At 46.9% G+C, this 27,441-nt stretch overlaps 1 protein-coding gene across 8 annotated transcripts in view; it reads right to left on the minus strand.

Moving 5' to 3' along the window:
- Positions 1–27,441, minus strand: part of LOC106581247 (unconventional myosin-XVIIIa) — a 169,473-nt gene that overhangs the window by 106,032 nt on the left and 36,000 nt on the right. For 4 of the 8 annotated variants that reach the window (XM_082966701.1, XM_082966700.1, XM_082966699.1 and 1 more), the window contains exon 1: positions 787–876. The exons of 3 other annotated variants lie outside the window; for them this stretch is intronic. Coding sequence is in view for 1 of the 5 variants with exons in the window: in XM_082966706.1 (XP_082822832.1) it covers positions 5,194–5,205 (12 nt within the window). In the remaining 4 variants the exon portion in view is untranslated. Of the gene's footprint in view, positions 1–786; positions 877–5,193; positions 5,314–27,441 lie in introns of those variants that run through there. One more of the 8 variants, XM_082966706.1, reaches the window with a different exon arrangement.

Consider the following 27,441-nt stretch of genomic DNA (forward strand, 5'->3'; position numbering starts at 1 on the left):
TTTGAAAATAAAGGAATCATACTATTTACAAAGAAATTACAGAAGCCAAACACAGCGTGGAACACCAGGCGTTTGTTGTGCAATTAAAAAGTGCAACCGTCTGTGACATTACATCCAGAATAGAAAAATAACAACGCTCTTCCACGTTGTGCCTGTCTTCACATCGGCTTGTTAATGACTAACTGTCTCCTATTGTGGCGAGAAAGACACTTGTCTGGTGTCAGGAGCTACCAGGGTGTGTGTGGTTCCAACGGCTCAGTTGGTTGAAGCACAGTGTTGCTGGCAAACCTCCAGGTAAGAGACCAGTGACGTGACAGCCACATCTCTCCTCCTCTGTAAGGTTACCATAATGGACTCCAATCCCCAGAAACCTGTGATCCCTTTAGTCACACACTCAAGATTCCTGCTTAAAGGGATACTTCGGGATTTTAGCATTATCTACTTCCCCAGAGTCAGATGAACTTGTGGATACCATTTTTATGTCTCTAAGTCCCGTATGAAGGATATCAGAGGTAGTTTTCCAGTCATTGCGCTAACGCTAGTTAGCAACTTCCTTCACACAGCCAAAATCCCAAAGTATCCTTTTAAGCCTACAGCAGGGCTATTTTATTCGGGTCCTGGAGGGCCGAAACACTTCAGTTTTTTGTTTCTACCTGATAGTTAATTGCACTGAATCAGTACCTGATTCGAAAAAGAGGATGAAAACCGGAAGTGTTTTGGCCCTCCAGGACCAGAATTGAAAAGCCCTGTTCTAAAGCCTCACAACATGAGAACGAGTCAACTTACACCCTGGTTTGAGGTCTTGGAGCCTGGTGGTCTGACCTCTTCTTTGACCTAAAGAGTTCGGTAAGACAAGGGACTGAGGTCAAAACCTAGGACACTTAGAAGTGGTCACTCGCCAGGGGTACTTGCAGGAAACACTCCCTCACTGCACAACATGCAAAACATACACCATGCTGCAAACCTGGATGTATGCTATGTGGAAGCGCTATCACTTACCATGCCACATGTGTCTATTTGAACGTTAAGGCTAATATTATTCACAGACACTAATCTGTGGCCCATAATATGGCCCATTTTGATGTAATAGTGACACCTGAGAACTACAAGGCCTGCTTAAAAAGGCTTTGGGTTTATTTTGATCTATTTACCACTAAGATCTCTTATTTTGGGTAACGTTTCGGGGAGGCATGCATTTACTGTGGAGCTACAGGATGTGTTGTGATGGTCAAACAAAATGGCAGTCAAACAAATAAAAAGCCAGCTTGGCAGTCAGAGCTCCCCCAGAATAAAATATTTGAAGCGATATCACGGACCTCGTTATTTTGTCAAAGCAAATTCCTCCAGTCAAGGTTTTTCCACGGTGAGTCAAACACTGATATTGGATCATGCATCCGATGACAACGGTTACTTTTAGCACACTGTCAGAAAACTACGACAGAAGCATGGCTGTCAGACCACAAGCTTTCAACGACGTGACACTCTCAAGCTCCAAAATGGACTCTTAGTGAAGGTGTGATACATGCAGGGCACACATTTCTACAGACACCAATGTAACCCACCCCATGTCCCCACACTGTGCAGTGCGGCACCAACGTGCTGTGAGGAAAACTGAACAGGACTTCCCTTTTGCTCCCAGAAGGAAAAGCGTGATGAGAATGCCATGTTGGCTGCACTGATGTCATGAGCTGTACCGGATGAGGGGGGAAGAGGGGGGAGGGCAGGAATGGAGAGAAGTGCTGGACAGATGGATGGATCTTCACAATTGAGGCCAAAATCACTGTTTTTTCACTCTAGGGGCCATAAACAGTGGGATAGTGAAAGGGCCACGTGCCGCAGGAAGTGAACTGATCAAGTCTAGGGTACAAAGAAAAGCAAGAGACACAACAGAGGGATAAGGGCTCTCCTAAATATACATAAACATACATAGCTACATACATGAACATATGATTTGTGTGCTTTGTGGCAGACAAAAAGTATCTAGGAAATGTTGATGTCATCACAGTAAAAAACAAACAGAGCACCAATACATAGACATGACCTTAGAGATATTTCTATAAAGAAAACATTCAATGCCAAATACCAGACTGTTGAGAAGCTGCAGTGAGGCGGGTTACAGCGCCCCCCTGTCCCTGCTGAGAGTATTGAATCTGTGGGTTAAGTGGGGGCCTTTACTCTTAATCACATCCGGCTGTTGCTCAAACATGGTGCCAACCAAGACAGGCCCCGCCCTTCCCCATGCCCAGGCCTCCTGTCCCAAGGCCTTCTGCCCCATGCCCAGGCCTCATGCCTGGTCCCAGGCCCCATGCCCAGGCCCCATGCCCAGGCCTCCTGTCCCAAGGCCTTCTGCCCCATGCCCAGGCCTCATGCCTGGTCCCAGGCCCCATGCCCAGGCCCCATGCCCAGGCCTCCTGTCCCAAGGCCTTCTGCCCCATGCCCAGGCCCCATGCCCAGGCCTCCTGTCCCAAGGCCTTCTGCCCCATGCCCAGGCCTCATGCCTGGTCCCAGGCCCCATGCCCAGGCCCCATGCCCAGGCCTCCTGTCCCAAGGCCTTCTGCCCCATGCCCAGGCCCCTCATGCCTGGTCCCAGGCCCCATGCCCAGGCCCCATGCCCAGGCCTCCTGTCCCAAGGCCTTCTGCCCCATGCCCAGGCCCCATGCCCAGGCCTCCTGTCCCAAGGCCTTCTGCCCCATGCCCAGGCCTCATGCCTGGTCCCAGGCCCCATGCCCAGGCCCCATGCCCAGGCCTCCTGTCCCAAGGCCTTCTGCCCCATGCCCAGGCCCCATGCCCAGGCCCAATGCCCAGGCCCCATGCTCTACTGTATGTCTGTGTATGAGGAGCAGCCCTGGTCCTAATCCTCTCCCACCACAAGCTCTAATGTGTCTATACTAGGGGGTTGCTGAGGTCTGCTGTGGACACTGGGCAGGCTCGGCCAGGCAGGGGCCAGGGAGACAGGACCAGACTTTGTTTAGGAGGAGCCACGTGGGCATAACGCCTCAGAAGCCAACATCAGGTTGTACAGCCAGGTTGACTCTCTGGTTCCCTCTGAACACACACACACACACACACACACACACACACACACACACACACACACACACACACACACACACACAACTGTACACACATACATATAAACACTGTTTACACAGACACACACATAAACATGTACAAAAACACCATCACAAACATGCACAGTGAGCCATCTAACCTGGATATAGCATGGTAACTGACACTCAAATGTGACTCAGCCACTGTTTTGGGAGAACACCAGTGGACTTAGCTAACAACAGAACAAAGACGTATTGACAATACTGAATCGATGCAGTAAAGAGATAGGCCTATGCCCAGAGATAATGAAAATAAAAGCTGAGGAACAAACTTTAATGTCTATTAATCACTGTGAAACATGACAACTGCTTTCTGACTGACTCGGACAATAAAAGCAGAAATGTACATAGCCTGTTAACAAAGCTTATTGGAAACGTGGTTTGATTTCATATGACAAGGAAGAGGGACAGTCATCTCAGGGATCTACAACTCAACCAACAGTGACAAAACAACACTGAACTTGAGTAATTACTGGTCCACTGAGAGAGAGTTAGAGTTAGGGCAGCCAGTTGGTGTTGACAGAGGAAACAGCACACACTCTTTCTGCATCTCAGATCCACATTGTACTGTAGACAAGGGTCAGGCTGGTCCCCCAACAACAGAAAAGGGAAGTCAACCCACAGATGGCACCCTACACAGGAAATCACAGGATAGCAGACCCATTTTCCACAGATGCAAACTTGGCAAACGTTGTTCATCAATAGGTTCTCTCTCAACAGTTGGTCAGAACAGTAGAATTTCCACAAAATATTATGGGTCAGCATTGCTAATAGCATAGCTCACTATACCAAGTACCAACACACACTGAACAGTTAGCCTGACTTTTCCAACAGGGGCAAGACTCAAAAGACACAAAGGCTCCATTCAACTTCTGCCCAATCTGCCTATGAAAGTCAGTTCCAGACAGCTACCATCACAGCCTTCCTGGCAGACACACTCCTTTCACTTCTATTATTACAGTATTCTACTGGCACACATGCTAAAGCACACAGATCAAACCAAATGAACCAAGTTACATTGGCTAACACTACACCAAGGCTCAGGCAACAGGCTGTTAGAATAGCTAGCTAGCATCTCCAGAGCCAAAATGGCTCCCCTTAGCTGAGCTCAGTTGCAGAGAGCGATGGCTAGCCCCTAACACTTCAGCCCTAAAAATAGTGTTACCCGTGGCACACTCAGCCCACAGATTCCTCCACAGAAGGCCTCTGGTAGAGACCTCACACTCAGCCCACAGATTCCTCCACAGAAGGCCTCTGGTAGAGACCTCACACTCAGCCCACAGATTCCTCCACAGAAGGCCTCTGGTAGAGACCTCACACTCAGCCCACAGATTCCTTCACAGAAGGCCTATCCCTTTCCCCCAACAATCCTGGAACCACGGCTCCTCCTTTACCTGCTGTCCTCTGTGTAGGTGAGTAGTGTAGAGTTAGGTTTGGTAGATCCAATCCTTCCCTGACCCAAATAAGCCCTTAAAACGTTGCCAGTAACGGGGTTCAACACAGAGTTAGTTGAGAGTGTGTGAAAGAGCTGAGATAGCCAGCAGGTTCACCACACGTCACACAGGGCACAGGCTGGGGAGAGGAGCCCCCTGATAGGCTGACTATTCTCAGAGAGACAAGGTGTCAGCTGTCACGATACTAGGGTCCAGGGGGCTAAAAATAGCTCCCCAGAACCAACACCGCTGCCACCAATACCCCCCTGGTTCCCTGGCTAGCCCCCCACCCAACCCTCAAGAATTCAGGCCAACTAGCAGCCCTCTCAATACCTCCCCTGGTTCCCTGGCTAGCCCCCCACCCAACCCTCAAGAATTCAGGCCCTCTCTCTCACGACAGTTGCTGTCTCCTCAATTGCTCCGTGAGGACCTCAGTGAAGTCAGCCAGCATGTGTGTGTGTGTGTGTGTGTGTGTGTGTGTGTGTGTGTGTGTGTGTGTGTGTGTGTGTGTGTGTGTGTGTAGCCTGTGTCAAATCTCTGTTGTGACTTATTTGAGGAGTGATGGATGTCTGATAAATGTACTGTGATAAAGTGTTTTTTTTGTTTAACAACAACAAAGGCAGTCTACTCTGAGTGTGTGTCCTACATACCTGAAGGTGCATGTGTGTTTTGATTATGAGGGACGCGTAGTCTTTTCTCCTGTATGCAGGTCTGTCTGAGGCTGGGAGTTGCAGAATGAAATGCGGAAGAGGGGAAACGGAGGAGAAAACCAGAAGCGCTATGACACGGGGCACAGGAAATGATACGGGGCTTGGTGCCTCCCTCACTCTCATACCAGGGAGGAAGCATGCTGTAGAGCACACTGGGTACAACATCAGGTTTCAACCCTCACACATTCTCTCTCTTTCGATGAGGAGAACTGTATTAAACAGTCAACAAGTAAACAAACAGTGTTGCAGTGTCACTAAGGGAAGAGGCACAGAAAACCATATTGATACAATCCAAAGGCACATAAATCAATGCTATTATCTACTCACACCCTCTTAACAAAACAAGCCCTCGGGCCACTTAATATAATATCCAAACTACGTCTCATTATAGTACTATTCTCAATGTTATATCACTAAACACCACTAGAGGGCAACACTTCCTATTCAAGGAAGGCCATGTAAATGTATTCAATGCCCTCACATAGCCACTAGGGGGAGTAAGAATACTGAATATAAACCAGCCTGTATGTTGTGTGACTGCAGCAGCAGCACAAAGACAAAGAGCCGATTCTTCACCAATCATAACAAACTGCCGTCACTCTCCAGAGGAAGAGAGGAAACTAATCCCAATCATGTGCGCCACAAAAGCTTAGTAATAGTATGACACAAGGCTCGGCTCTGTGGGGAGTGAGCTGAGGGGAATCTGGGCAGATCAGTGTTGTACTGTACACTGGACAGGCGTTGCCTGCAGTGCTGAGGGAGAGTGCTTCTAGAAGCTGGCCAGAGAGGTGTGGTTGGATGAAGGGTGGGAACTGCTGCACAAGGCTGAATTTAGAACGTGGAGAATAGAAATACAGTGATGTAACTGAGTTTGTGTGTGTGGTTGCATGCATGCTACGTAAAATCCCAGGACATTTACAGTATTAGGAAAGACTTCCTTCTCGTCTTGTGCACCAGTTGCATGGACTAGTCTACAATCCATGCTTCATCTAGATATGTTAGTGCCACTGAATGAACTTCACATTTTGATGTGTGTGTGTATGTGTATGGGTGTGTACTAATGCATAATAACCTTCTAGATCAGTGGTACAGTATAGTACAGATAGACATATCTGATTTACAACAGTAACTACAAGTTGTTTGGGGCCGGGAAGTGTGTCCACTGGATGATGTGTGTGATGTACGCATGGCAAACAGCAGGATCCAAGAGGAAATGAAGCTATGAGTTTGTCAGCTGGGAATAACAGGAATGACACGCAGATCTGGAATGTCCAACCCCTCTACACTCAACTGCATGGTATTCAACACAATATTCACTGTACCCACGGGGGAAACACATTTTCATTTCAAATACTAAATCTGGGTTACATTTGATTAAAATTCCTGTCAATTCAGAGAATGAATCCGTCGGTCCCCCTCCGGATGAATTCCAATTCAGTTGACAGGAATGTAAAATGAATTGACCATGCTCTGGTAACACACACACACACACACACACACACACACACACACACACACACACACACACACACACACACACACACACACACACACACACACACACACACACACACACACACACACACACACACACACACACACACACACACACACACACACACACACACACACACACACACACAATGATTTCCTCCCTAATCCCTAGTCCTCCAAGTCTTCCAGGTTGATTGGTGTGTATGAACCAGGATGTGAAGAGAAGAGTGCTTCTGTAATACTGTGACCATCTGCTGCCTGGCCTGTTGACAGGAGAGCCTATCCTATTGAGGAAGGGTATCAGGGGAGTAACACAAGTCATCGAGGAATGAACCCTCTCAAATCAGTGCCAAGCACACTAGTTTTCCAACGCTGTTGTGTAACATGGTCATAATAACACAGTCCTGTAGGATGTGTATACGTCCCTGGCTCCTGACGATGACTGAGGTCCCTGGCTCCTGACGTCCCCTGAGGGAGTGACTAACCTAGTTATCTGTCATCAGACATGTCCTGGCCAGCCTCTACATGTCTCCCATCATACACACATTACTACAACTGAGGGCTGTGCCATATTATGGACAAAATATAATATCCCAACATTTTTCTATTTTTTTACGGGATGGTGGTGTTTGTTGTTTTAAGGTTCTTAATGTTTTATGAGTAAGGCATGACCCTAGGATGACAACAAATTAGTTCTACATGGTTTTAATGGGCTTTCTACAATCTAAATCTATACTCAACCAAACTACATGAAAACTGAAAGTGAAGTAGTTCAATTTGTAGAACTTTTTGTTTTAGACGGTATTGTAAAAATCCATACCGTTATGACGATATATCGCCCATTCATTACACATCACCTCTAGTCCAAGTCTTCTACCATCACACACTTTACTCATCTTTCACATTACTACAGAAAGAGACACACACACACAACGTCTACATAAGCCCACAAACACACACTGTTGTTTGTTTAAGGTTTTGTTTTTAAAAACTCCCAAAACACTGACTCCTACAAAGAATAGCCACAGCCAATACATTAGTTAGCTAAGGCACAATGATACCCTTTATGGTAATCACACACACACACACACACACACACACAGTACCTTGGCAGGCTCCAGTCTATGCTGAGTGTTCTCCTGGCCCATAAGGCAGGTGTTATGAAAGCTATAGTATGAAACACCACATCTGCCAGCTAGTCAGTCCTTATGGAGACCATGATGTTATGTTCAGAATAGAGATCACTATCTGTCAGCTAGTCAGTCCTTATGGAGACCATGATGTTATGTTCAGAATAGAGATCACTATCTGCCAGCTAGTCAGTCCTTATGGAGACCATGATGTTATGTTCAGAATAGAGATCACTATCTGTCAGCTAGTCAGTCCTTATGGAGACCATGATGTTATGTTCAGAATAGAGATCACTATCTGTCAGCTAGTCAGTCCTTATGGAGACCATGATGTTATGTTCAGAATAGAGATCACTATCTGTCAGCTAGTCAGTCCTTATGGAGACCATGATGTTATGTTCAGAATAGAGATCACTATCTGTCAGCTAGTCAGTCCTTATGGAGACCATGATGTTATGTTCAGAATAGAGATCACTATCTGTCAGCTAGTCAGTCCTTATGGAGACCATGATGTTATGTTCAGAATAGAGATCACTATCTGTCAGCTAGTCAGTCCTTATGGAGACCATGATGTTATGTTCAGAATAGAGATCACTATCTGTCAGCTAGTCAGTCCTTATGGAGACCATGATGTTATGTTCAGAATAGAGATCACTATCTGTCAGCTAGTCAGTCCTTATGGAGACCATGATGTTATGTTCAGAATAGAGATCACTATCTGTCAGCTAGTCAGTCCTTATGGAGACCATGATGTTATGTTCAGAATAGAGATCACTATCTGTCAGCTAGTCAGTCCTTATGGAGACCATGATGTTATGTTCAGAATAGAGATCACTATCTGTCAGCTAGTCAGTCCTTATGGAGACCATGATGTTATGTTCAGAATAGAGATCACTATCTGTCAGCTAGTCAGTCCTTATGGAGACCATGATGTTATGTTCAGAATAGAGATCACTATCTGTCAGCTAGTCAGTCCTTATGGAGACCATGATGTTATGTTCAGAATAGAGATCACTATCTGTCAGCTAGTCAGTCCTTATGGAGACCATGATGTTATGTTCAGAATAGAGATCACTATCTGTCAGCTAGTCAGTCCTTATGGAGACCATGATGTTATGTTCAGAATAGAGATCACTATCTGCAGAGCTAGTCAGCCAAGACAATAGAGCATCCTCCCTTGTTCAACCCCTCCCTGTAAGGCACCGAGGTTGTAATGAAGCCAGCCTGGAGTAGAGGGTAACTTGGCCAGAGCTGCTTGTTTAGCTAACGTATGCAAACAGCCCTCCCTCCCCATCCCTCAGTCTCTCCATCTCACAGTCATATTAAGAGAAGCCTCCTCCTGTGTACACACACACAAACACAGACACACACACAGCCTCTGGGTCCTCTCCTCTCTGGGCTCTTGGCCTCAGAGGAGAATCTATTCTTAGCAGCACTGCAGTGTACAGTACACATCCCTGGCGTGGCTAACACAGACTGATAACATCTCTTGAACTGGGAGGAGACACACAGTCACTGACTGTCTGGGTTTCATGGATTTAACTTGTGATTACAAAGCTCAGAATGACATCAGAGATAATGAAGAATGGGGGTACAGAGGGATTTAGAGTGTGTGTGTGTGTGTGTGTGTGTGTGTGTGTGTGTGTGTGTGTGTGTGTGTGTGTGTGTGTGTGTGTGTGTGTGTGTGTGTGTGTGTGTGTGTGTGTGTGTGTGTGTGTGTGTGCGTGCGTCACAGAACTTGAGACAGAATGTGTGATGCGTACCTGGCATCCATTGCTCATCTCCAAACAGAGCCTATGCAGCTGGACCGCCACGAGACTGACCTTGTTTTGACCTACTGTAATGAACACAAGTGGCTATGGAGAAACAGATCAAGTGCCCACATTTTCCATCCCTTATAAGACAAGTGCTGATGTGAACAAAAAAACCTAACGGCAACAATAGCTTAATATTTTCTACATTCCAATGTATTGAGCAGTCTGTGCCCTCACTATCTGATGCCTTTGTACACGTCCCTGCTAATGTTAACCAATGTGCCTCAAATCCACATGACAGCGAGTCCATTAGGAACCATATACTGTACATCAGCACCACTAATCCATAGGAGTACACTGCATTAGAGCTGAGCCCAAATACTTCCACACAGGGCTGTATGTATGTACAGTATGTATGGGTAAGTAGCACTGTATGTGCTATGGGTGAGCAGGCACTGGACAGGCAGACAGACAGAAAGACAGGTAGACAGGCAGACAGTGGCAGACAGGCGGACAGTGGCGAACAGACATGCAGGCAGTGGTAGACAGGCAGACAGTGGTAGACAGGCAGACAGACAGGCAGACAGTAGCAGACAGGCAGGCAGACAGTGGAAAACAGGCAGGCAGACAGTGGAAAACAGGCAGGCAGACAGTGGCAGACAGGCAGGCAGGCAGGCAGACAGTGGCAGACAGGCAGGCAGGCAGGCAGACAGAGAGAGACCACGCCTGACCGTGCTCCAGTCGCCATGTCTCCACTGTGATCCAGGGTGGAAGATCTAGGTCACTGTCGCACACACACACACACACACACACACACACACACACACACACACACACACACACACACACACACTAAAGACATACTACATAACATTCTGTCAGTAAGACTGATGACCAATGATCATTACACACACATTAGATTGTTATGATGACACATTATTACTATTGACAGTAATTATTGACTGTGTTATTACCCATTGTAAAACAGTCTGCCCTAAACTGTACTGTGCCTATACATTTCGTGCATACAGGCAGAAGCTGGAATTTAAATTTACAAGCGCATAACTGGCCTGAGGGCTTGGCCATGTTAAAAGATATTGATGTTGATCCCTCTCTCTCCACTCCTAACCCCAACCCCAGATCTATGTTGCTCACTCGTCTAGTTATTGAGCGGCCACCCCAGCACAACCCATCCCAGCTGACAGAGCAGAATGTGATTGGCTCTTGATGTGCTCGTGACCCGATAGAACTTCTCCCCTGACTATTGCCCCTGCACACAGGGTCAGAGGTCAGAGGCCACATTCCACAGAGATTACAGCAGCAGCCACATAGAATTAGCCTGCCTGTCCAGGCTGCTGTGGAAACAAGCAGCGATTGTGGCGTTGCAGTGCCTGTACCCAGAAGGAAGGGCTAGAGGGGAGGAGAGATGAAAGGAGGAGAGGGGGAGGAGGAGAGGAGAAGAGGAGGTAGGAAGAATGGAGGGGAGGGTTCTTGTATGTGTGTACTGTAGTACTGTGTGTGTGCAACCCTTCTGCTAACAGCTGAACACAGCTGTGTCTACTAACGTCAGCCCTGACCTGGCCTATAGTCTAGCTGTAACTGACCTGGCCTGTAGTCTAGCTGTAACTGACCTGGCCTATAGTCTAGCTGTAACTGACCTGGCCTGTAGTCTAGCTGTAACTGACCTGGCCTATAGCCTAGCTGTAACTGACCTGGCCTATAGTCTAGCTGTAACTGACCTGGCCTATAGCCTAGCTGTAACTGACCTGGCCTGTAGTCTAGCTGTAACTGACCTGGCCTATAGTCTAGCTGTAACTGACCTGGCCTGTAGTCTAGCTGTAACTGACCTGGCCTATAGCCTAGCTGTAACTGACCTGGCCTATAGTCTAGCTGTAACTGACCTGGCATATAGCCTAGCTGTAACTGACCTAGACTATAGCCTAGCTGTAACTGACCTGGCCTATAGCCTATAGCCTAGCTGTAACTGACCTGGCCTATAGCCTAGCTGTAACTGACCTGGACTATAGTCTAGCTGTAACTGACCTGGACTATAGTCTAGCTGTAACTGACCTGGCCTATAGCCTAGCTGTAACTGACCTGGCCTATAGCCTAGCTGTAACTGACCTGGCCTATAGCCTAGCTGTAACTGACCTGGCCTATAGCCTAGCTGTAACTGACCTGGACTATAGCCTATAGCCTAGCTGTAACTGACCTGGCCTATAGCCTAGCTGTGACTGACCTGGACTATAGCCTAGCTGTAACTAACCTGGCCTATAGCCTAGCTGTAACTGACCTGGACTATAGCCTAGCTGTAACTGACCTGGCCTATAGTCTAGCTGTAACTGACCTGGCCTATAGCCTAGCTGTAACTGACCTGGCCTATAGTCTAGCTGTAACTGACCTGACCTATAGTCTAGCTGTAACTGACCTGCCCTATAGTCTAGCTGTAACTGACCTGGCCTATAGCCTAGCTGTAACTGACCTGACCTATAGCCTAGCTGTAACTAACCTAGCCTATAGTCTAGCTGTAACTAACCTCGCCTATAGCCTAGCTGTAACTGACCTGGACTATAGTCTAGCTGTAACTGACCTGACTTATAGCCTAGCTGTAACTGACCTGGCCTATAGCCTAGCTGTAACTGACCTGGCCTATAGTCTAGCTGTGACTGACCTGGCCTATAGCCTAGCTGTAACTGACCTGGCCTATAGTCTAGCTGTAACTGACCTGGACTATAGCCTAGCTGTAAGTGACCTGGCCTATAGCCTAGCTGTAACTGACCTGGCCTATAGCCTAGCTGTAACTGACCTGGACGATAGCCTAGCTGTAACTGACCTGGACTATAGCCTAGCTGTAACTGACCTGGCCTATAGCCTAGCTGTAACTGACCTGGCCTATAGCCTAGCTGTAACTGACCTGGACTATAGCCTAGCTGTAACTGACCTGGCCTATAGCCTAGCTGTAACTGACCTGCCCTATAGTCTAGCTGTAACTGACCTGGACTATAGCCTAGCTGTAACTGACCTGCCCTATAGTCTAGCTGTAACTGACCTGCCCTATAGCCTAGCTGTAACTAACCTGGCCTATAGCCTAGCTGTAACTGACCTGGCCTATAGCCTAGCTGTAACTGACCTGGACTATAGTCTAGCTGTAACTGACCTGGCCTATAGTCTAGCTGTAACTGACCTGGACTATAGTCTAGCTGTAACTGACCTGGCCTATAGCCTAGCTGTAACTGACCTGGCCTATAGCCTAGCTGTAACTGACCTGGCCTATAGCCTAGCTGTAACTGACCTGGCCTATAGCCTAGCTGTAACTGACCTGGACTATAGCCTATAGCCTAGCTGTAACTGACCTGGCCTATAGCCTAGCTGTGACTGACCTGGACTATAGCCTAGCTGTAACTAACCTGGCCTATAGCCTAGCTGTAACTGACCTGGACTATAGCCTAGCTGTAACTGACCTGGCCTATAGTCTAGCTGTAACTGACCTGGCCTATAGCCTAGCTGTAACTGACCTGGCCTATAGTCTAGCTGTAACTGACCTGACCTATAGTCTAGCTGTAACTGACCTGCCCTATAGTCTAGCTGTAACTGACCTGGCCTATAGCCTAGCTGTAACTGACCTGACCTATAGCCTAGCTGTAACTAACCTAGCCTATAGTCTAGCTGTAACTAACCTGGCCTATAGCCTAGCTGTAACTGACCTGGACTATAGTCTAGCTGTAACTGACCTGACTTATAGCCTAGCTGTAACTGACCTGGCCTATAGCCTAGCTGTAACTGACCTGGCCTATAGTCTAGCTGTGACTGACCTGGCCTATAGCCTAGCTGTAACTGACCTGGCCTATAGTCTAGCTGTAACTGACCTGGACTATAGCCTAGCTGTAAGTGACCTGGCCTATAGCCTAGCTGTAACTGACCTGGCCTATAGCCTAGCTGTAACTGACCTGGACGATAGCCTAGCTGTAACTGACCTGGACTATAGCCTAGCTGTAACTGACCTGGCCTATAGCCTAGCTGTAACTGACCTGGCCTATAGCCTAGCTGTAACTGACCTGGACTATAGCCTAGCTGTAACTGACCTGGCCTATAGCCTAGCTGTAACTGACCTGCCCTATAGTCTAGCTGTAACTGACCTGGACTATAGCCTAGCTGTAACTGACCTGCCCTATAGTCTAGCTGTAACTGACCTGCCCTATAGCCTAGCTGTAACTAACCTGGCCTATAGCCTAGCTGTAACTGACCTGGCCTATAGCCTAGCTGTAACTGACCTGGACTATAGTCTAGCTGTAACTGACCTGGCCTATAGTCTAGCTGTAACTGACCTGGCCTATAGCCTAGCTGTAACTGACCTGGCCTATAGCCTAGCTGTAACTGACCTGGACTATAGCCTAGCTGTAACTGACCTGGACTATAGCCTAGCTGTAACTGACCTGCCCTATAGTCTAGCTGTAACTGACCTGCCCTATAGCCTAGCTGTAACTAACCTGGCCTATAGCCTAGCTGTGGCTGACCTGGCCTGTATTCTAGCTGTGGCTGACCTGGCCTATAGTCTAACTGTGGCTGACCTGGCCTATAGTTTAACTGTGGCTGACCTGGCATATAGCCTAGCTGTAACTGACCTGGCCTATAGCCTAGCTGTAACTAACCTGGCATATAGTCTAACTGTGGCTGACCTGGCCTGTAGTCTAGCTGTGACTGACTTGGCCTATAGCCTAGCTGTAACTAACCTGGCATATAGTCTAGCTGTGACCTACTTGCCTATAGTCTAGCTGTAACTGACCTGGCCTATAGCCTAGCTGTAAATAACCTGGCATATAGTCTAGCTGTGACTGACCTGGCCTATAGTCTAACTGTGGCTGACCTGGCCTATAGTTTAGCTGTGACTGACCTGGCCTGTAGTCTAGCTGTGACTGACCTGGCCTATAACCTAGCTGTGACTGACCTGGCCTATAGCCTAGCTGTAACTAACCTGGCCTATAGCCTAGCTGTAACTGACCTGGCCTATAGCCTAGCTGTGATTGACCTGGCCTATAGTCTAACTGTGACTGACCTGGCCTATAACCTAGCTGTGACTGACCTGGCCTGTAGTCTAACTGTGACTGACCTGGCCTATAGCGTAGCTGTAACTGACCTGGCCTATAGCCTAGCTGTGATTGACCTGGCCTATAGTCTAACTGTGACTGACCTGGCCTATAACCTAGCTGTGACTGACCTGGCCTGTAGTCTAGCTGTAACTGACCTGGCCAGTAGTCTAACTGTGACTGACCTGGCCTATAGCGTAGCTGTAACTGACCTGGCCTATAGCCTAGCTGTAACTGACCTGGACTATAGCCTAGCTGTAACTGACCTGGCCTATAGCCTATAGCCTAGCTGTAACTGACCTGGCCTATAGCCTAGCTGTAACTGACCTGGACTATAGTCTAGCTGTAACTGACCTGGACTATAGTCTAGCTGTAACTGACCTGGCCTATAGCCTAGCTGTAACTGACCTGGCCTATAGCCTAGCTGTAACTGACCTGGCCTATAGCCTAGCTGTAACTGACCTGGCCTATAGCCTAGCTGTAACTGACCTGGACTATAGCCTAGCTGTGACTGACCTGGACTATAGCCTAGCTGTAACTAACCTGGCCTATAGCCTAGCTGTAACTGACCTGGACTATAGCCTAGCTGTAACTGACCTGGCCTATAGTCTAGCTGTAACTGACCTGGCCTATAGCCTAGCTGTAACTGACCTGGCCTATAGTCTAGCTGTAACTGACCTGACCTATAGTCTAGCTGTAACTGACCTGCCCTATAGTCTAGCTGTAACTGACCTGGCCTATAGCCTAGCTGTAACTGACCTGACCTATAGCCTAGCTGTAACTAACCTGGCCTATAGTCTAGCTGTAACTAACCTGGCCTATAGCCTAGCTGTAACTGACCTGGACTATAGTCTAGCTGTAACTGACCTGACTTATAGCCTAGCTGTAACTGACCTGGCCTATAGCCTAGCTGTAACTGACCTGGCCTATAGTCTAGCTGTGACTGACCTGGCCTATAGCCTAGCTGTAACTGACCTGGCCTATAGTCTAGCTGTAACTGACCTGGACTATAGCCTAGCTGTAAGTGACCTGGCCTATAGCCTAGCTGTAACTGACCTGGCCTATAGCCTAGCTGTAACTGACCTGGCCTATAGCCTAGCTGTAACTGACCTGGACTATAGCCTAGCTGTAACTGACCTGGACTATAGCCTAGCTGTAACTGACCTGCCCTATAGTCTAGCTGTAACTGACCTGCCCTATAGCCTAGCTGTAACTAACCTGGCCTATAGCCTAGCTGTAACTGACCTGGCCTATAGCCTAGCTGTAACTGACCTGGCCTATAGCCTAGCTGTAACTGACCTGGACTATAGTCTAGCTGTAACTGACCTGGCCTATAGTCTAGCTGTAACTGACCTGGCCTATAGCCTAGCTGTAACTGACCTGGCCTATAGCCTAGCTGTAACTGACCTGGCCTATAGCCTAGCTGTAACTAACCTGGCATATAGTCTAACTGTGGCTGACCTGGCCTGTAGTCTAGCTGTGACTGACTTGGCCTATAGCCTAGCTGTAACTAACCTGGCATATAGTCTAGCTGTGACCTACTTGCCTATAGTCTAGCTGTAACTGACCTGGCCTATAGCCTAGCTGTAAATAACCTGGCATATAGTCTAGCTGTGACTGACCTGGCCTATAGTCTAACTGTGGCTGACCTGGCCTATAGTTTAGCTGTGACTGACCTGGCCTGTAGTCTAGCTGTGACTGACCTGGCCTATAACCTAGCTGTGACTGACCTGGCCTATAGCCTAGCTGTAACTAACCTGGCCTATAGCCTAGCTGTAACTGACCTGGCCTATAGCCTAGCTGTGATTGACCTGGCCTATAGTCTAACTGTGACTGACCTGGCCTATAACCTAGCTGTGACTGACCTGGCCTGTAGTCTAACTGTGACTGACCTGGCCTATAGCGTAGCTGTAACTGACCTGGCCTATAGCCTAGCTGTGATTGACCTGGCCTATAGTCTAACTGTGACTGACCTGGCCTATAACCTAGCTGTGACTGACCTGGCCTGTAGTCTAACTGTAACTGACCTGGCCTGTAGTCTAACTGTGACTGACCTGGCCTATAGCGTAGCTGTACGACCTGGCCAGCCGCTGCGCCTGGCATAGCCTAGCTGTAACTGACCTGGCCTATAGCCTATAGCCTAGCTGTAACTGACCTGGCCTATAGCCTAGCTGTAACTGACCTGGACTATAGTCTAGCTGTAACTGACCTGGACTATAGTCTAGCTGTAACTGACCTGGCCTATAGCCTAGCTGTAACTGACCTGGCCTATAGCCTAGCTGTAACTGACCTGGCCTATAGCCTAGCTGTAACTGACCTGGCCTATAGCCTAGCTGTAACTGACCTGGACTATAGCCTAGCTGTGACTGACCTGGACTATAGCCTAGCTGTAACTAACCTGGCCTATAGCCTAGCTGTAACTGACCTGGACTATAGCCTAGCTGTAACTGACCTGGCCTATAGTCTAGCTGTAACTGACCTGGCCTATAGCCTAGCTGTAACTGACCTGGCCTATAGTCTAGCTGTAACTGACCTGACCTATAGTCTAGCTGTAACTGACCTGCCCTATAGTCTAGCTGTAACTGACCTGGCCTATAGCCTAGCTGTAACTGACCTGACCTATAGCCTAGCTGTAACTAACCTGGCCTATAGTCTAGCTGTAACTAACCTGGCCTATAGCCTAGCTGTAACTGACCTGGACTATAGTCTAGCTGTAACTGACCTGACTTATAGCCTAGCTGTAACCGACCTGGCCTATAGCCTAGCTGTAACTGACCTGGCCTATAGTCTAGCTGTGACTGACCTGGCCTATAGCCTAGCTGTAACTGACCTGGCCTATAGTCTAGCTGTAACTGACCTGGACTATAGCCTAGCTGTAAGTGACCTGGCCTATAGCCTAGCTGTAACTGACCTGGCCTATAGCCTAGCTGTAACTGACCTGGCCTATAGCCTAGCTGTAACTGACCTGGACTATAGCCTAGCTGTAACTGACCTGGACTATAGCCTAGCTGTAACTGACCTGCCCTATAGTCTAGCTGTAACTGACCTGCCCTATAGCCTAGCTGTAACTAACCTGGCCTATAGCCTAGCTGTAACTGACCTGGCCTATAGCCTAGCTGTAACTGACCTGGCCTATAGTCTAGCTGTAACTGACCTGGCCTATAGCCTAGCTGTAACTGACCTGGCCTATAGCCTAGCTGTAACTGACCTGGCCTATAGCCTAGCTGTAACTGACCTGGACTATAGCCTAGCTGTAACTGACCTGGACTATAGCCTAGCTGTAACTGACCTGCCCTATAGTCTAGCTGTAACTGACCTGCCCTATAGCCTAGCTGTAACTAACCTGGCCTATAGCCTAGCTGTGGCTGACCTGGCCTGTATTCTAGCTGTGGCTGACCTGGCCTATAGTCTAACTGTGGCTGACCTGGCCTATAGTTTAACTGTGGCTGACCTGGCATATAGCCTAGCTGTAACTGACCTGGCCTATAGCCTAGCTGTAACTAACCTGGCATATAGTCTAACTGTGGCTGACCTGGCCTGTAGTCTAGCTGTGACTGACTTGGCCTATAGCCTAGCTGTAACTAACCTGGCATATAGTCTAGCTGTGACCTACTTGCCTATAGTCTAGCTGTAACTGACCTGGCCTATAGCCTAGCTGTAAATAACCTGGCATATAGTCTAGCTGTGACTGACCTGGCCTATAGTCTAACTGTGGCTGACCTGGCCTATAGTTTAGCTGTGACTGACCTGGCCTGTAGTCTAGCTGTGACTGACCTGGCCTATAACCTAGCTGTGACTGACCTGGCCTATAGCCTAGCTGTAACTAACCATGGCCTATAGCCTAGCTGTAACTGACCTGGCCTATAGCCTAGCTGTGATTGACCTGGCCTATAGTCTAACTGTGACTGACCTGGCCTATAACCTAGCTGTGACTGACCTGGCCTGTAGTCTAACTGTGACTGACCTGGCCTATAGCCTAGCTGTAACTGACCTGGCCTGTAGTCTAACTGTGACTGACCTGGCCTAGCTCATTGGTTAGAGATCTACCGCTCAGATGTTTTTTAAACATTCAAAAAAAATATAAGACTATGCAGCATTAACCAATTAAAAACTGTTCTGCAGTAATGAGCTTTGCAGTAGGCTGTAGGCCCAATACATTATCACTGCATATTGGCTATGCTTGAATTGCCCTGACAATGGTGTTCTTCTCAGACCATTTTGAAATTATATTTTAATAAAATGTAGGTATATGATCACACATATGTGTTGTATTACTTGTGAGGAACAGCTGAGTGAGCATAATAAATAAATATAAATATACTGAACAAAAATATAAATGCAAAAATGTCAATGATTTTATTGAGTTACAGATCATATAAGGAAATCAGTCAATTGAAATAAGATCATTAGGCCCTAATTTATGGATTTCACATGGTTGGGTAAGAGCACAGCCATGATTGAGCCTGGGAGGGCACAAGGTGCAACTGTGTAATGATCATGCTGTTTAATCAGCTTCTTGACATGCCACACCTGTCAGGTGGATGGATTATCTTGGAAAATTAGAAATGTTCACTAACAGGGATGGAAACAAATTTGTGGCCAAAATTTGAGATAAATACTTTTTTTGTGAGTATGGAACATTTCTGGGATATTTAATTTCAGCTCATGAAACATGGGACCAACACTTTACATGTTGCATTTATATTTTTGTTCAGTGTATAATTTTTTTACTGGACTGATGGCCAGCATCTGATGGTCAGTCTGAGGGGAGGGAGTAGCGGTGAAGCTGCCTCTCACCCGACTCACCGTCCCTTCGCTCGCCCTCCATCCGCTGAGAAAAAGGGACAGTCTTCCAGCTGATGGTGAAACTCAAGTCGCACTGCATTATTTCTGCCTCATGCACCAATTCACGTTGTTACTCCTATGACCAGAAAAAGTGAAATATTCCTCGATATTAAAAAAGACACAAGCCGCTAATAATAACAACACAAGCTTATGGGAAAACTGGGCTGTAGTCATTCATTACAGCTGCAGTGCTGGTTGTAGTGTTAAGTGGATGTAGACAGAACGGACGTTTTATGACTTATAAAAGTGTTGAACAAAGTGTTGACAGTGCTGAACAACAACTTAAACATGAACTTACTGATAAAAACAGCAGCTGTTTTCTGTATTCGTTGAGTCTCTTTCTAGTCCTGTTTTAAAATCTCACAGTATCAACTTTGCTGTGTTAGGGGCTTATTTTTACAGTCTATGGCTCGAGGAAACCGTGCAGACGCTGTGATCTGAGCTATCTGATTGGCCAGCGGTAGGCCTATAGATGCACTTGATTTGCTCTCTGGGCCTGCCAGGTAGGCGGAGTTCTACCTTCAGACACATGAAATGGTTCAACATGGGAACCGTTTGCCTTGCCGGCCCCAGGGCTGCTGAATCAAGTGCACCTTTCACCAACAGCACTAGGGCTGCTGAATCAAGTGCACCTAACACCAACAGCACTAGGGCTGCTGAATCAAGTGCACCTAACACCAACAGCACTAGGGCTGCTGAATCAAGTGCACCTTTCACCAACAGCACTAGGGCTGCTGAATCAAGTGCACCTAACACCAACAGCACTAGGGCTGCTGAATCAAGTGCACCTTTCACCAACAGCACTAGGGCTGCTGAATCAAGTGCACCTAACACCAACAGCACTAGGGCTGCTGAATCAAGTGCACCTAACACCAACAGCACTAGGGCTGCTGAATCAAGTGCACCTAACACCAACAGGGCAAAACTATCAAAAAATGCACACACATATGGTCCCAAGTCAAGTTAGAACTATAGATTTAAAAAGCCAGTCTTCCTGTGTCCTGTATAGTGGTCAGTGATGGACTTTGGTGATTGTAATAAGATTGTTCAGCTTAGCTGTGCGTTGGGCCACAGTGATTAGATTTACAGTCTCTAGGTTTGTTTAGTTTAGTAGGGAAATATTAAATTGGGAGATTGGGAGAAAATGAGAGGGAGTGTGACGGTATGAACACACTCACATAGACCAACATGTGTGCACACACAGGCACTCACACACTCACATTCATAACAAGCGCACACACACACACACAAACAAAGCTGGGGGCAAAGAGTATCTCCACCTCACTGGGACAACTCTGTGCTCAAGCTGCCTCATCAGACAGGTCCAGGGGTGAGTAAACACACACAAACACGCACAAACACACACACCTGCGTGTGTCTGATGGTCATAGTCCCATAACGAATCCATTGTCATTTGTTGATCTTGTCTGGAGCTGTGCAGATCACGTCCCTCACAACAAGAAGTGGATGAATATTGGACACCCTGGCAGCACATGAGCAGTTGCTTACGTAGTATTTCCCCACACACATATATAGCCCACATGTCATTACGGGAGCTGTCCTTAGGCGTAGTCACTCAGAGATGTTAGTCTGACATTACATTACAGAGTCTAACAGGATGTCACTCAGAGATGTTAGTCTGACATTACATTACAGAGTCTAACAGGATGTCACTCAGAGATGTTAGCCTGACATTACATTACAGAGTCTAACAGGATGTCACTCAGAGATGTTAGCCTGACATTACATTACAGGGTCTAACAGGATGTCACTCAGAGATGTTAGCCTGACATTACATTACAGAGTCTAACAGGATGTCACTCAGAGATGTTAGCCTGACATTACATTACAGAGTCTAACAGGATGTCACTCAGAGATGTTAGCCTGACATTACATTACAGGGTCTAACAGGATGTCACTCAGAGATGTTAGCCTGACATTACATTACAGAGTCTAACAGGATTGCATTCACTGATTGCCCTGCGCTGCTCTCACACAAACACACAACCTCAGGCCCCTCCGGCCACCGTAATATCCGCTCAGAAGGTAAACAGTGGCCTGGTCCCAACCAGGGCTGCTGTTACTGTAGAGCAGGGCTTCCCAGTAGACGGCCCGCAGGGCAAATTCAGCACACAGGTGATTTTATTTGGCCCTCCAACGTATTCTGATAAAAAAAATATAAAATATGTAATAATAATTTTCATGTTGGAAATAAGACTGTAAAATGACCAGGAAATCAGATCCAAGTGATTTTAATTTAGGAAACCTGTTACCAAGTAATCCCAGGCATAAATGGCGCCGGAGATGATGGCTGACATTTTACGTGCTCCTAACCAACTGTGTTTGTAACTTATTGTGTACATGATGTTGCTGCTACCATCTCTTATGACCGAAAATAACTTCTGGACATCAGAACAGCGATTACTCAGAGTCGTGGCTGAACAACGACATTATCAACATACAGCTGGCTGGTTATACGCTGTATCAGCAGGATAGAACAGTGGCGTCTATGTATATTTGTAAACAACAGCTGGTGCACGATATCTAAGGAAGTATCAAGGTTTTGCGCGCCTGAGTTAGAGTGTGTCATGATAAGCTGTAGACCACACGCTCTACCTAGAGAGTTTTCATCTGTATTTTTCGGAGCTGTCTAGGGTTGCAAAGGGTCGTAAACTTTCCGGTAAATTTCCGGAAATATTCAATGGGAAGTTAAGCCTGGGAATTTGTGGAATTTTGCTTAAATTCATCAACAAAGTTAGCTTATAACAGTGAACCTTTTTCGTGGGATACACAGGGCAATTCTAGGTCTTGTGGCATATTTTGGTTAAACTATCCCCAATTCAATGGAATTGCAACCCTCTGCATGCACAGTGTACTCTTCCATCACATGTACAGCTGGTTCTCAAGATCTTGCACACTAATGAGATGCTATTGAGCCCACACTACTACAATGTCTGAGCCAAGGACTACAAGCTTTCTGGTAAGTTTTGATTACAATTCTGGGTGGGGTGAATATATTTTATATGACATACATGATTTTTTGTTAACTAGTAAATAGTAGCCTACAGCAAAGTGTGTTTACATCATTTCTAACATGTTAACAATTTATGCTAGTTAGTTTTTACCATGTGGGTTCTAGCTTGCTTGAGCCTGCTAACTGAGGAGTGTTAATTCACCTGTTTCCATACATGTTTCATTTTAAAACATTTATCTTACAAAGGAGTTGTTTAATATAACTGCTTAACTCTTTATCTGTATATGGAATTGTATTTGTTATTTTATTTAATTTTTTTATTCTAATCCTTACAGGAAAATGCCAAAGGCACTATCTGATGTGTGGAGACATTTCACTGCAGCTAATGTAGAAGGAAAAGCTGCGTACATTTGCAAATACTGTGCCAAATCATATGTGAAGAATGCAACAAAGATGCAGAATAATCTGGCCAAGTGCATAAAGTTCCCTCAGTGCTCACAACAAGCAACCTCTGACAAAAGTCCCTCTACTTCTAGTCGAGGTGAAAATGATGAATCAGACACCTTATCGATAGCAACAGCTCATGGTTCTCCTGGAATCAGTTTTTTTTTTTACTCAATGGAGGAACGTAGTCAGAGAAATGATGATGAATGTCTTGCTCGAGCTGTGTATGCAACTGGTTCACCTCCGATGCTCACAGGCAATGTGTATTGGAAGAGATTTCTGAATGTTCTTCGCCCAGCATACACCCCTCAAACCAGACATGCTTTATCTACTCATTTGCTGGATGCAGAGTTCAACAGAGTTCAAGTGAAGGTCAAGCAAATCATAAAGAAAGCAGACTGTATTGCAATCATCTCTGATGGGTGGTCGAATGTTCGTGGGAAAGGAATAATTAACTACATTAACTATTAACTACATTGCTAAAGGCAGTCATCAATGACCTTGGACCACAGAAGGTATTTGCAATGGTGAAAGACAATGCTGGGAACATGAAGGATGCTTGGTCTAAAGTGAAGGAGTCCTACCCTCACATCACACCCATTGGCTATGCTGCTCATGCATTGAATCTGCTCCTCAAGGACATCATGACACTGAAAACAATTGATACACTCTACAAGAGAGCCAAGGAAATGATTAGGTATGTGAAGGGTCATCACGTTATAGCAGCAATCTACCTCACCAAGCAAAGTGAGAAGAATAAGAGCACCACATTGAAGCTGCCCAGCAACACCCGTTTGGTTGGTGTTGTCATCATGTTTGACAGTCTCCTGGAGGGGAAGGAGTCTCTCCAAGAAACGGCCATATCACAGTCTGCCAATATGGACAGCCCCATCAAGAGGATCCTCCTGGATGATGTATTTTGGGAGAGAATGTTAAGCAGCCTGAAACCCCTGAAACCTATAGCAGTAGCCATCCTGTCTGATGTTCAGACTCTGCTTGCAGATGTAAGAGAAGAAATCTGTACTGCCCTGCCCACTTCACTGTTGCTCCAAGCAGAGGAAACTGCAGTTCTGAAATACATCAAAAAGCGTGAAGACTTCTGTCTGAAGCCCATACACGCCGCAGCGTACATGTTGGACCCCAAGTATGCTGGCAAGAGCATCCTGTCTGGTGCAGAGATCAACAAGGCCTATGGTGTCATCACTACCGCGTCTTGCCACCTTGGCCTGGATGACGGCAAGGTTCTTGGCAGTCTGGCGAAGTACACTTCCAAACAAGGGCTTTGGGATGGAGATGCAATATGGTAGTCGTGCCAACATATCTCATCAGCCACCTGGTGGAAGGGACTTTGTGGATCTGAGGCTCTTTCCCCTGTTGCCTCCGTCATCCTCCAAATCCCACCAACATCAGCTGCCTCAGAACGCAACAGGTCCTTGTTTGGGAACACACACACCAAAGCACGCAACAGGCTGACCAATACAAGGGTTGAAAAAAACTCAAGACCACCTTTACTCCACACACAGAGACGTATACAAAGCTCTCCCTCGTCCTCCATTTGGCAAATCTTCTATCCTCCTGATTCCTACTTACAAGCAGAAATTAAAGCAGGAAGTACCAGTGACTCTGTCAATAAAAAAGTGGTCAGATGAAGCAGATGCTAAGCTACAGGACTGTTTTGCTAGCCCTGCCACATGTTCCGGGATTCTTCCAATGGCATCGAGGAGTACACCACATCAGTCATTGGCTTCATCAATAACTGTATCGACGACATCGTCCCCACAGTGACTGTATGTACATACCCCAACCAGAAGCCATGGATTACAGGCAACATCGGCACTGAGCTAAAGGCTAGAGCTGCCGCTTCCAAGGAGCGGGCTCTAACCCAGAAGCTTATAAGAAATCCCGCTATGTCCTCCGACGAACCATCAAACAGGCAAAGCGTCAATACATGACTGAGATCGAATCGTACTACACCAGCTCCAACGCTCGTCGGAAGTGGCAGGACTTGCAAACCATTACAGACTACAAAGGGAAGCATAGTCAAGAGCTGCCCAGTGACACAAGCCTACCAGACGAGATAAACTACTTCTATGCTCGCTTCGAGGCAAATAACACTGAAACATGCATGCTGTTCCGGACAACTTTGTGATCATGCTCTCCGCAGCCGATGTGATTAAGACCTTTAAACATTCACGAGGCCGCAGGGCCAGAGGGATTACCAGGACGTGTACTGCGAGCATGCGCTGACCAACTGGCAAGTGTCTTCACTGACATTTTCAACCTCTCCCTGTCCGAGTCTGTAATACCAACATGTTTTAATCAGACCACCATAGTCCCTGTGCCCAAGAACACTAAGGTAACCTGCCTAAATGACTACCGACCCGTAGCACTCACGTCTGTAGCCATGAAATGCTTTGAAAGGCTGGTCATGGCTCACAACACCATTATCTCAGAAACCCTAGATTCACTCCAAATTGCATACCGCCCTAACAGATCCACAGATGATGCAATCTCTATTGCACTCCACACTGCCCTTTCCCTTCTGGACAAAAGGAATGCCTATGTGAGAATGCTATTCATTGTCTACAGCTCAGCGTTCAACACCATCAAGCAAGCTAATCAAATGGCTACCCAGACTATTTACATTACCCCCCACCCCCCCACCCCCTATTTTACACCGCTGCTACTCTCTGTTCTTATCTATCCATAGTCACTTTAATACCAACATTTACATATTACCTCAATTACCTCGACTAACCGGTGCCCCCGCACATTGACTCTGTACTGGTACCCCTGTATATAGTCTCGCTATTGTTATTTTACTGCTGCTCCATAATTACTTGTTCCTTTTATTTCTTATTCTTATTTGTATTTTTTTAAATGCTTTGTTGCTTAGGGGCTTGTAAGTAAGCATTTCACTGTAAGGTCTACTACACCTGTTGTATTCGGCACATGTGACAAATAACATTTGATTTGATTTGAAATAGATAGGCATATGTGATCGTATCCTAATCAATGTTTAAAATGATTCTGTTTTTGTCAAATACTATATCTGTTTGGGATTCTTGCGGTTAATTTGCAGTCTACAAATGATTTATAACCATGTTCCGCCCCCCGACCATCCGCTCAAGGGAAAAAAAATCAGCCCATGGCTGTAGTGTCATCCTCAGTCAGAGTGTCTGTTACCAAACAAACACACTGGTAGGACATCCTATTGCCTGTACAACTACAGGGGTCTACTGTCTGAACTCTGAAGCCAAGCTGCCCAGAGGGGCTGGCTACCTACGGTTTATCTTTCAAGGAGGCCAGCAAGGGGGTGTGTGTGTGTGTGTGTGTGTGTGTGTGTGTGTGTGTGGTGTGTGTGTGTGTGTGTGTGTGTGTGTGTGTGTGTGTGTGTGTGTGTGTGTGTGTGTGTGTGTGTGTGTGTGTCTGCATGCATGCGTGTCTGTGTGCATGTAAATGCTCCACCACTGTGTGACATGGTGGCTTGCTTTTCATTTTCAGTTCCGGTGCCTTATGAATCTCCCAGCTTCTAATCCCAACGGATCTCCTGACCGTATGTGTGTGGAAACAGGATGGAGACACGCCAGGCCAGGGTTCTCCTGGCCCTGTGTGTGGAAACAGGAAGGAGACACGCCAGGCCAGGGTTCTCCTGGCCCTGTGTGTGGAAACAGGAAAGAGACACGCCAGGCCAGGGTTCTCCTGGCCCTGTGTGTGGAAACAGGAAGGAGACACGCCAGGCCAGGGTTCTCCTGGCCCTGTGTGTGGAAGCAGGAAGGAGACACGCCAGGCCAGGGTTCTCCTGGCCCTGTGTGTGGAAACAGGAAGGAGACACGCCAGGCCAGGGTTCTCCTGGCTCTGTGTGTGGACAAACCTCCCCTGAGTGAGTCTGATCTGATTGAGATGTCATACAGTCCAGACAGTCTGTTTAAGGGACCGTCCGTCTGAGAGTCATCTTAAAATAATAACATCTCAAAAACGCAGGGGGGAGGAGATGTGAAGAGGCCCGTTACCATGGAAACTAACATGTCAGTGCAGTGCAGACTCAGCAGTGACGATGGAGCGTTCTGCTGTGTCATTCTGTTTCTGCAGTCCTGCCTGCTGCCTGTGTGGCTGTGCACGTCACTAGAAGTCCCTTTATCCTCAGAAGAAAGTGGAAAAAAGGTGGATAAACACTGAACGGCGGTGGAGAAGGAAGGTCAGAGAGAGTGATGTAAACACGTTAACAACGCTAATTTAGGGTAACAGGAGTGTAAAAAGTCGATCCTGTCATGGTGAGGTGATGACAGCAAGCCATTACTGGAACAGAAGCTGTAATTGCAGGAGTCTGGGTTTTCATCTCCTATTTCTCTGCCTGTGATTAAATACGCTTCTCTTTCCTACATTTTTCTCTGTCTGCGATGAGACTACACCCGCTCATCTTCCTCTCTGTGTGACATGTCTTTGCCTGACTAGCTTCTCCA

The sequence above is a fragment of the Salmo salar genome, chromosome 20 (assembly GCF_965601325.2).
Source record: "Salmo salar chromosome 20, fSalSal1, whole genome shotgun sequence".
Taxonomy (NCBI): domain Eukaryota; kingdom Metazoa; phylum Chordata; class Actinopteri; order Salmoniformes; family Salmonidae; genus Salmo; species Salmo salar.